At 42.8% G+C, this 12,048-nt stretch overlaps 1 protein-coding gene across 1 annotated transcript in view; it reads left to right on the top strand.

Moving 5' to 3' along the window:
- Positions 1-5,390: 5,390 nt before the first annotated feature.
- stk33 (serine/threonine kinase 33) overlaps positions 5,391-12,048 on the top strand; it is a gene marked incomplete at both ends in the record, with an annotated part of 12,095 nt that continues 5,437 nt past the window's right edge. Inside the window, 5 exons of the mRNA XM_083650645.1 lie at positions 5,391-5,444; positions 6,361-6,480; positions 6,973-7,086; positions 7,235-7,339; positions 7,510-7,648. Coding sequence (XP_083506771.1) covers positions 5,391-5,444; positions 6,361-6,480; positions 6,973-7,086; positions 7,235-7,339; positions 7,510-7,648 — 532 coding nt within the window. The remainder of the gene's footprint in view (positions 5,445-6,360; positions 6,481-6,972; positions 7,087-7,234; positions 7,340-7,509; positions 7,649-12,048) is intronic.

Raw genomic sequence — 12,048 nt, 5'->3', positions numbered from 1 at the left:
TAAGGTGCACATGATCCATAGTTGTGTGATATGAATGTGCTTCGGCGTGGACACCCGTGGTTTGTGATATGAATGTGCTGACTTCTTTCTGAGTTTGCTACTGAAATGACATTTGATTTGTTCTTGTTTCTGCAATGGCCTACACTTTTCTAAATGTGTGCCCTAGGTTTCCCAGGCTGAGCCCAGCAAGGGCAGAGATTAGCTTTAACCAGGATTAAACCAATGAGGAAATTTGAATGTGTTGGCGCATATCTCCTAGCAACATGTGGAGTGCTCTGAGCAAATGGCACAATTTGATATTTTGCTTCCTTTAAGCAAAGAATGTTTTGCTGCCCCCTAGACACTTATCAAACATGAACAGTGAAAACAAGGAGGCTCTCCTAAATGGTTGTTTACAGCCACACTACTTGTTTATAGGAACAAAAACACTGTTAGGACTCAGGTTGTGCATCAGCTGTACAGTATTATATCTACGGTACTTTTTGTTTTTGGCTTAATGTTCATGCATTCTCGAGATGACATGTAGACCACTAACTTTTGATAATTTCTTTGCATAATACTGTATTAGGATTCACTCCGTAACATAGTGAAGTAGACTAGAGGCTCAATATTTGCATTCTAAACATGCAATTTCCTGCCTCATCAGGTAATGTAATTCCATGCTTCATTAGGACTGTGAAGTTTATCATTTGTCATCAAAGCCAAGCTGTCAATAAATGATTAAGTTTCATATGAGCAAAATGAAATATTTGGGCTCAAGCAAGACAGATTGCAGTCTACATTTTAATTGCAGTTGCCAAGATTCTTTTGGTTTTGCTTCATTTTATTTTAGTGGCTGCTTATTACAGAGAGGCACAGACGTTAGAGATCTGCATAAGCCTAATTTAGCCTATTTGTGCCACTAGTACGCAAACCTGTAGGCCTCGCAGAATAATTCAAATGTTGAATATCTTAATGGTTCATCCATATGGGTGAAGTCAGTAATTATGGGTATGGCATGGTGAATGGGGATATACAGTATACACACATTCAGACACTCTTTTCCAGGTGGAAAAAGAGAGGCAAGGCTCTTATGAAAACCTGGAACCTTGGTTTTGATTGAGGTGGACATACATGATGACATAACATGCAATCTTTTTTACAGACAGTAGGCTTCGTCCTAAACTGACACTGCCAGATGGTTTGTTTTCACATAACAATCTTGGAACGAGTCGCTCGGGGGAAACCATTTCAAAGGGCAGGCACTTTACCTGTCTCTCACTGGCGTGATGTCACACCTAAAGCCCGCCCATAGCTGCCTCATAGGACACTGATTGGTGCAAAACCACTGGTGGTTCAGATTCAAACCAAATAGATTGGAGCGTGGCGAGATGGATTTGTGATTGTGATCTCATGATCTTGTGTGAATCGAGCTCCCCTGCAAGGTTAGCTTAGTCCAGCTAGAAATATAATTAAGCATCAAAGTTATACTATAATAGTATAGTGAGTTTTAGTAATCTTCTAGGCTTAAAATTGAGTAGGCTACTACATATCAAGAGCCATTTTTTTTAGCAAATGAAAACATGACTCTAGGTCTGGGACTACATTGCTCAGATGTTGACATGAATAATGTGAGAGAGTGAGAGTCAATACATTCCTTTGAGAGTGAAGAATGAAAGAGGAGCCGTTTTAGGGGAGTTATACAAAGTTATCGCGGAGCAGAACCAGAACCAGTGTTTTGGACGGCCTCATTCCAATGTGACATGATCACATTTGTGTTGTCGCTCAACACGGTACACAGCCCCACTCTCTTCAGTCGTGGGACACAATGTTGTTTTTCTCTTCATCATAGGGTAAATAAACACTCATTCTCTGACAGTATGATTGAGAATTGAGAAATGTTAGGCATTGATTGGTGACATTCCACTGGGTCTGATGACTTCCTACTGACATTTGATAGGTGGACTAGAGCTTATGGAGGGGGGGGGGGGGGGAGTGGATTGTGTAGTGGTGTTCATTCATCTTTCAGTGCCTCTGTGTGTGAACAAAGCCTGTGATGTGTTGACAATGTACATTTGTGCTGTCGACTCATTCAGAACCAGGTCGTCGCTCATGATGCCACAGGTTTTCATTCATGCTAGTCCTGAATCCATTCACTATGATTAAACATGTGGACAATAACACCAGTAACGTGATCCCCACAAATAATTGGATAAGTCTGTAGCAGCAGTAGCACTGATTTGGCCTAAAAGAAGGAATAAACAATGTTGAGGCCTAATCAGTGCTGCATGCAGCTGATAGCTTTCTATGCAGGTACGAACAAAACAAATACATGTGTGGCCTTCATGAAACACTGCTACACTGTAAGGGCTAATGTACACCGCCTCCGGAACAGATGCGGTATGGCTGCGAACAACAGACCCACACTCATGATATAATCTGTCAGACGGATGCGGGATCCGACAAAAATAAGATGGGCGAGCGATCCGCAACGCAGCCGCAACGCATCTGGTGTACATTGGTGTCGGAGGAAGCACGGTGCTAGTCTACGGCTCTCCCCAGATTGGCAGAGGGTGGAGCAGCGACCGGGGCAGCAGGAAGTTGGCCAAGTACAATTAGGGAGAAAATGGGGGGGAAATCATAAAAAAAGACACACACAAAAATCACGACTGCCATTGTTAGTCTTTTTATTCAGTCGATTGAGATAGAGACAAGTATTGAGTTATGATGGATTATGAAAATAAACCAGAGTGTGGCGAGCATGTTGGTGTGTGAAGGAACTTTTTGGGCTTCACTATTCATTGACTTCCATTCATTTTTGATCTCATTCATTTTCATTCACTTATATCCTCCACTAGTCAGTAGATGGCCTTTGTCGTTGGTCTCTTCGCTTGGCTATTCTTATTAAGAGAGACATGAGCGTTGGCTATACTACTGTATAGCAGCTAGTAAAACCTCTCAGGGTGACACCTGCAGAGCCCTGATGTTGGTTAGCTGGTCTGCTGGTAAGAAGGAACAATTTACATTGTGAAAGCTCTGCTGTTTCTGTTGATCTGCCTTGGTTGATAGGTTCCTTATGTGAAATATTCGCCTACAACGTACATCATCATGAGCTTTTTTCAATACAGGGATATTTTGTAATAGTAGTACCCTTAATTTAACAGAAATCTCAAAACATGTATATATTTTCCTGTTCAAACTTATTGCAAATGTTCCATTTTAGATGACATTCTGTTGCATTAATGGATGATTTCCTCAGTCAACTATAAATAGTACTACCGTAAATTCCGGACTATAAGCCGCGGCTTTTTCCCCGTTTTTTGGCCTTTTTTGCCCCCTGCGGCTTAAATAACGGTGCGTCTTATCTATGGATTTTTCCAGCAAACGGCCACTCGGGAACCTCCAAAATCTATGGATGTTGGTATGAGGCAGAACGAGAGCAAGACAGACATTATGAGAGCGAGACCCTGATTGGATGATGTTGCAAAAAATGTGCCTCGCGACCTGATTGGAGCACTGTGCCACTACTCTCTCTCAGCCACTACGGTAAAACACCCTCCCTCCTCCCTCGCTCCGGGGGGAAAAAGGCAGCGATTGAGCTTGAAAGACAGTCTGAATGAAATTGAATGTAACATTCCCAATTCTATGTATTACATTCTAAAAAACTAACAGCAACATTTTGGAAGGCTAAGCCACACAACTAGCTCGTTGTAATCTAACATCATGCTTCAAAAGATGGAGAACTGGCTGTGTTACGACGATGGCGGCGATTGAGCCTGAAAGCCATGTCTGAGACAGTAGCGAGACAGGAACAACAACAGCAGCAGCAGCAAAGGATCATGCACAAACCCGAGACGAAAGGGACTGTCCGTCAGGGCGCGGACGACTGTGTCAGCAACTCCCTCCCGACTACCAGGAGAAAATTACAAACTTCGGCGAATTCACACAAAGAAAGATCAAGGAATATTCCATCGGACCGGAGCAGATCATAAATATGGATGAAGTGCCTTTGACGTTCGACCTGCCTCTCACTAGGACTGTTAACAAGAAAGGTGAATCGTCCATCACGTTGAGAACCACAGGTCACGAGAGAACGAATTTCACTTGTGTTCTTGGCTGCACAGCAGCTCCCGCCGATGGTGATTTTTAAGCATCTCACAATGTGTGATTTTGTCTGGGGATTAGTGACCTGACTTTTGTTTTGTTGAAATGTTAATAAATGGGAGCTTCCCCAAACAGCCATCTCTTTCCCGACAATCCCCTCTGTGCACGAAGCCTTACATATGGTAATTAAACATCAAAACACCCGCGGCTTATAGACCGGTGCGGCTTATAGAAGAAAAAAATAGTCACCTTTGAAGGTGCGGCTTATAGACCGGTGCGCCTTATAGTCCGGAATTTACGGTACTGATTAACATATCAGTCTTGCTGGATGGGCTACCTACATTTTACACGTGCTTTTGAAACACAGAAAAGTGGAGCAGAGTTGACAATGCGTCTGTGTACCTATAGCTGCTGAGTAGTGTAAGTTCAACATGGGTCCGGATGAAAGAAGTTGATCTCTCTCTTCTTCTCTTTGTCTCTCTCAATATCACGTCTGCATTCTGGCTGTCTCTTTTGACACTAGCGCCATCTACCTGTCAAAGTTGACCTCTGTGTTGACCTCTACACAGACAGTATGCACTCTGTGATATGGTGGTTGGTGTGTGTGTGTGTGTGTGTGTGTGTGTGTGTGTGTGTGACGTGTGTGTTACAGTATTTATTTATTTAAGTTTATATAACTGTAGGTTGAGTAGACATAATCAAGGAGAACTTATAGGACCCCTCAGATAAAGGTATACGACTCATTTTGGGTTCCGACCTGTAGTTTTGGAATCGACAACTCTACATCTTACGGAAAGAACTGGCATGAAGCAATTTAAGACCCGTGTCTCTCTTGTGACCTATTTTAATGTCAGACGTTCTCTCCCAGACCTGACCCTGATATATCCCATTTCCTCTGCGTCCAGGCTAAAGATACATTAAGACGTGGCCATCTTGGAGGCACCTGAGATGTGCAGAAACGGCCACCCTCTCTGTGTTGTTGTGATACACTCATCACATGCCTCTGTCTCCCCACAAATGAGCTGTGATTGAGGTGATTGGGATTTCCAGAGGCTGTCAGAATCGTTTTGATTGGAAAACAGACAGGAGATAATGGGAGAGACAGGCCTGCTATGAGAGCCCTGTCAGGCCTAAGATAATGCACCGGAGTGAAGAGGTTAAAGACACCACTTCCTTGTTAATAATTAATTGCTGTCCGCGTGGTAGATCCACTTCACCGCTCACAGTCATCACTCGATAATTGCTTTACATTTAATTTGGCTTTGGAGAGTGTTTTTCAAGCTGGCTAAATTGTGCTTAAAGTTAATATGGGCTCAGACAGAGACAGCAGTTTGCTCATAAACCACTGGCAAGATGACAAGGTAGACTAGGGAGCTAAAGCCTGACTGTACTTTATGATTACATTTTTTATTTGACTCAGCTAGCTTAAACAGTATATTTTCAATATAGCGTATATACCGTTTAAACTCAACTTGACATATTTCTAGCAGCTCACGAAGCAGTTGTGCGCCCCGCCTTATTATAGTGAGATGTTCATGTTCATGTCTTTGTGACTAATGGTGCTAACTTGTACTAGAGAACATTTCTGTTTTCTGAAATTCTTATAGGATGATTGTATTGTATTGTATTTTTTGAAAGTTTTGCAAAATGAAAACTAAATATGCTCATCAGTGTTCATTTTTTGGAAAATCTATTTTTCTGGAAAGATTTCATCCTATCAATAGATTGCGTTACAGTGCCCAGTTTTACATGTGCTTCTGGTCTATTATCATAACTACTTCTGCACTCGTTTGTATAGGTTTTAATATTATTCAAAACTAAAGTCCAACTACATCTAAGACAATCAATGCCAGTCACCATAATCTAAGTAAATGAGCATTTTGGTTTGGGCTAATCATTACCATCAACAAGGCCGTGACTAACAGTGAAGCCTTGACTTGACGCAGCTCTGGCTGGTACCGGTCTCTGATTTGGTCCGCACCGTCTCTTGGTGTCCCCCTCGTTGTCGAGTCGCGGGCCAGCCCGGTCCGGACCACTGGCTCTCTTCCTCGCACGTCCCTCCGGGTCTTGGCGAATCCAAGCGGTTGTTATTGGGCTGCCTGGTTCCCCAACGTGCAGAGCGGACCGTTGAAATGATCCACATACAAACAGCTACATACATTCACGAGTAACATCTACTAGGGTTCGGTTTGGTGTCAACACAGTCATTACTTTGGATTTTAGGGTGAGCTGTCCCTTTAGCATAACAACACGAAATCCCCCTTTTTCCATCTCTAGATGACACAAGCAGATGTTAGTGGAGCGGGCATGAAAATGGCCGCCTGTCAGCGCACCCGGAGGAACAGCCCGGAGAGGATGGTGCCTCACACCCGCCTGAAAGACGATGCTGACCTCAAGGTAGGTAGAGGAGCGCCACAGTGTTGCACCCCATCTGCACTGGAGGAGGACCAGACTCCACTCTGCTCCTGTATACGCCCCCTTCTCCAGGGAATTTGACTGCTCTCTTTGCCAAATCCAAAGCAGTCAGTGCTCAGCCTTGCATGCGCACAGATAATGATCAAGTTAATTAGACTTGAGATTGAATGAACTGCGGCAGCAACTTAATCATTTGTAACTTGATTAGAAATACTATATTCTGCAGCTCCAGAGACTGGAAAACTTCCCCTTCTCTTCAGAGCGCCTAGGAAATTAGGATCTACTTGAGAATTCAGGTCTTGAGTTAATGCGTCATTTGTTTGCAATCCAAAAGCAATGAAATTATCCTAAACTCCTAAACTCAAAGATCCCGACAAGCTGAAGGAAAATCCTGGACTGAGTGTTTGACAGAGTTCACGGAGCAGATGTAGATTGCAAATCTATTAATGGTATCTCCTTTTGTTATCCCCACAGCAAATATACACAATTGGAAGGAAATTGGGTCAAGGTAGCTTCGGGGTCGTCTGTGAAGCCACCCATATTGAAACGCAGGGAAAATGGGCTATTAAGAAGGTTAACAAAGAGAAGGTGAGTGCATTTTGAGATTCCTCTGGGAAGCCTATTATCTGATGTCATGAAAAGAAGTGAGGTGAAAGTCTGGAGAGAAATAAACAGCTTTGCCCATATATACCTGAAGCTGAAAGTGCTTTAACTGTCGCCTTTCCTTCCACGGCAGGCAGGGAGTTCAAAGGTCGAACTGCTGGAAAGGGAAGTTAGCATTCTGAAACAAGTGAATCATGATCATATAATACATCTCAAGGAAGTCTTTGAAACACCAAAGGTGAGTAATTATCGCTGTCTTTTTAAGCAAATCCAGAGAAGTAATGTATGCGGGGGGGATCTCAATCCAGTAGTATTGCCTGTGTATGTGGCTATCTATAGACAACATTGACGATCGCATACGGACCGGCCTTATAGTGAGATGCATTGTGTGGCTGTGCTCCGCTCTAGAGGATGTATTTGGTTACTGAGCTGTGCGATGGAGGTGAACTGAACGAGCTGCTGCAGGAGAAACAGCGCCTCACAGAGGAGGAGACGAGGCATATCATCAGCAGCTTAGCCGAGGCCATCGTCTATCTGCACAACAAGGGTAAGGACAGCCCACAGGTTGACATTCTCGCAGTGTTGAAGGTGACTATGTCTCACTGTTGAGACTATGTCTCACTGTTGGCTATCATAGAAAGAACACCGTCACATATCTATGGAATAGTGTAGTGTAGGGGTAGGGTGTCCCGTTTTTTTTGAGGACCGAGGGGTAGTGGTAAATCACGTCATCTAGCGCTTCATTTGAAACAGAGCATTTTCAGATGCAGACTCCTCACCGAGGGCTAGAAGGAAATGGCATTGCTAGCCCAAATAAAATATGTTTCGCAAATACGTAATCCAAAATGACAAACATTGGGAATGACTTTGTTGAATGTAGATGCAAAGGACAGTGGAATTCGCTTGTTACAGCGTAAAAATAAATAAATCTCTATTTGAGCTCCAGGGGATCTCCACGGCTTCCAGTGCGACTCAGCCGAGGCGCAGTGTCCGCAGTGGGGCAGCGAGCAGGGAGCAGCCTGGAGCTCCAGGGAGAGACAAATAGCAATTTTTGTAATGTTATACCGAACCAATTCCACTGTCCTGTGCTTTCCATCTCCATTAAACAAATATATTGTTTTTTTGATTAAAAAAAAAAGATTAACATGTATGGGCGTCCGCTTCTCGGCTCGGGAACCGACCGGATCCAGTGGAAACCTGTATAAAATGTATAGTATCATATAGTAGCCTCCTATAATGTTATAATCATGTTTTCCAGGGATTCCTGAGCAAACCAGCCAACTAAGCCCACAGGCAGTGGTGTGGCCATTCACCCTTATGGCACTTTAGGCAATGTTTTGGGGGTACAGTATCTCAACAAAATAAAATAGCATATTGTTTAATAAAACTTGTTGTGTCTTCCGAATGTAAATATCAATACGTTTGTATGTCTCAGAAATGTAATTACATAAGTTGTGGAAATATGCAATATGTTGACAAAATAATGTATTCTAGGAGAATCTGCGGACTTCATTCAATCTGCTTGAACCAGAAATAGCTTTATTATCCCGGTTGTGCAAAATGATGATGTAATGAGGTGTCATGAGGTGTCCCATTACCCAGGTAAAGATTTCAACCCCTGCCCCCTTGTGGCCCCGTTCTGAAGGGCAAGGGGAGAAGAGAGGGGCACTCCAAAACGATCAGATAAAAATAAGAAGTGGGATTGGGCCACAGTGCGTCATTATGAGTGAAATGGGATCGAGTTAATTGGCAATATCATGGCGCCATCATTGTACTCAAATTGTGTTGCCCTCATTGACATGTGATCATCAGTGAGATTCGCTGCCATTATTGTCATTATTATTGTCTCAGTCATTACAGAAGCCCCGGCTTATTTTAATAATGAGGTCATGATGAACAACTGCCACGGAAAAAAGTTGTAGACATTTTAATTGAATGTGAGGGCTTTATTTAGAGATGCTGTTTCCTCTTCTAATGGTGAAATGTGTAGTTAGAGCTAATTTAGGACATTGCTTGGCCATTCCATGTGGCTAATGACTGATTTACAACGGGCTGGGGAGGAATACTGATGAATACCTGTGTTTTCACATGGACAGTCCCTCTGTGCTGCTTTGCTGTACCTTTCTACTGACTAATGATACCAATGAGAATGTAGCTAGGACCCTTAAAGCTATATGAGAAGCTAGCTTGTGACCGGAAGTTCGTCGGTTCAATCCCCGGGACCGGCAGGATATATCTGGGTGGGGAAAGTGAAAAGGCAGCGCTTGCCCCTCCCTCATTACCACCACTGAGGAGCCCTTGAGCAAGGCCCCTAACCCCAACCGCTCCAGTGGAGCTGCTCAGTGGCCAGCAGATCAGACTGTGGTTGTACTGGTCAGCTTCCAGGTGTGAATGTGAACAGGGCGCACCTGACAAAGAGAGCATTGTCAATGACTTTTCAGTCTGACTGAGAGATATTCGAGCCATAAGACAAACATGTTCCATGGCATGCGGTCATTTTCTGTACATGGATTATATATTATATATATTATTTAATTATGTGGATGATTTTTTTTTTTTTTTTTTTTTTTACCACAAACGCTATCTGTGCTATTAGTCACGAAGAAACGTATGTTACAGGCATAACCTGTGACGTCACTTTGAAGGCTGGATTCACCCAGGCTATGGAGAAACCATAGGCAAAAGTCTCACCATAATGAGTTGTTTATTGTCAAACAAACATTATTTTATGGGTCTTAACTCATAATAGAATGTTCATTAAACTATAGTTTTTATCCTGTATAATCTGCTCATAATTGGAGAGGAGACTCTGTATAAGCCCTCCGGGCTTCCCTTCTCTCCTTGCACTATCCACTATTCTCTATATTTGCTTGGCGTTTTCTTTTATGCTCGTGCTAAATAAACTAAACTAAATATTCTGTCAAAAAATCTAAGCATGCCTCCTGAAATGTAAACAAACATTCTAGTTGAAAATCATGACGTGATTTTTCTCCACAGGTATTTCAGTAACTTTGAGAAGAAATGTAATAGCACTGAGTGTTATTTTTAAATAGTTTATCGACAAATCTCAGCCACCAGCAAGTAGCGAAAACTCCAGGAAGTAATAAAGATAGAAAAATATGTTGTTGGAAGTAGCTGATAAAGTCCGGGGGAAAAACATTTTCTGGTCTTTGTTTTGCTCACACCAGTTGGTCCAACTTGCCGTTGCCGTGCACACAGCAGCAGCAACAGCACTGCATTGTGTAATTGGTTGCTTCAAACAGCGCACTGCCCTGGGCAAATTGCATTTTTCCCACTGCCTTGCCTCACTTCACTGAGTTTTGTTAAGCAGGCCCTTCAGCCTGGGTCTAGTGTAAGCAAGGTAAACAGAGTGTTGTGTTTGTAGCAGGCCCTTCAGCCTGGGTCTAGTGTAAGCAAGGTAAACATAGTGTTGTGTTTTGTTAAGCAGGCCCTTCAGCCTGGGTCTAGTGTAAGCAAGGTAAACTGAGTGTTGTGTTTTGTTAAGCAGGCCCTTCAGCCTGGGTCTAGTGTAAGCAAGGTAACAGAGTTTTGTGTTTTGTTAAGCAGGCCCTTCAGCCTGGGTCTAGTGTAAGCAAGGTAACAGAATGTTGTGTTTTGTTAAGCAGGCCCTTCAGCCTGGGTCTAGTGTAAGCAAGGTAACAGAATGTTGTGTTTTGTTAAGCAGGCCCTTCAGCCTGGGTCTAGTGTAAGCAAGGTAACAGAGTTTTGTGTTTTGTTAAGCAGGCCCTTCAGCCTGGGTCTAGTGTAAGCAAGGTAACAGTGTTGTGTTTGTAGCATGACATATTTCTGTGAATGAATTTCCAGCATGTTTCTGTGCCAATTGTTCCCTTCCTTGCTACCTTAGTTACTCACTCACTCTTGTCATGTTATTAGTTTTCACAGAGCAAGGGCTTACTGTATACAGTGCACAAGGAAATCCATTTTCTTTCAAAAGGATCTCGATCTTCCTTGACACCCGTCTACATTAACATCAGCAACAGCCGAGGAAACACAATTGGTCCCCATTCTTTATCCCTTTGACAAACTTCACTTCAAAGAGATGCCCTTTTCTTCCATCTTATTTCATGTTATCTATTTTTGGTCAGGTTTCATTGTTTTTCTAACATGCAGTGGAATTTACACGGTATCCCTCACCTTTGCATCCTGTAAAAGTACTATAAGAGTTTTCTAAACAAAACAAAAAGTTACATTATTAGGGTATAGTTTCCCCTCTATGTTCCATCAGTTACCACTTCCTTAGATTCAGAATTAAAGAAATGCAGTGGCATTAAGGTCAAAAGGTACAATAGCACATAGTGAGCCTCTAAGGTCAAAAGGTATGGATAGCACATAGTGAGCCTCTAAGGTCAAAAGGTACAGATTGCACATAGTGAGCCTATAAGATCAAAAGGTACAATAGCACATAGTGAGCCTCTAAGGTCAAAAGGTACAATAGCACATAGTAAGCCTCTAAGGTCAAAAGGTACAATAGCACATAGTGAGCCTCTAAGGTGAAAAGGTACAATAGCACATAGTGAGCCTCTAAGGTCAAAAGGTACAATAGCACATAGTGAGCCTCTAAGGTCAAAAGTTATGGATAGCACATAGTGAACCTCTAAGGTCAAAAGGTACAGATAGCACATAGTGAGCCTCTAAGGTCAAAAGGTACAATAGCACATAGTGAGCCTCTAAGATCAAAAGGTACAATAGCACATAGTGAGCCTCTAAGGTCAAAAGGTACAGATAGCACATAGTGAGCCTCTAAGGTCAAAAGGTACAATAGCACATAGTGAGCCTCTAAGGTGAAAAGGTATGGATAGCACATAGTGAGCCTCTAAGGTCAAAAGGTACAATAGCACATAGTGAGCCTCTAAGGTCAAAAGGTATGGATAGCACATAGTGAGCCTCTAAGGTCAAAAGGTACAATAGCACATAGTGAGCCTCTAA

Source organism: Poromitra crassiceps (genome assembly GCF_964638095.1).
Source record: "Poromitra crassiceps genome assembly, chromosome: 14".
Classification (NCBI taxonomy): domain Eukaryota; kingdom Metazoa; phylum Chordata; class Actinopteri; order Beryciformes; family Melamphaidae; genus Poromitra; species Poromitra crassiceps.
The sequence above is the reverse complement of the archived record's forward strand: the minus strand, read 5'-3'. Positions and strand labels throughout refer to the sequence as shown.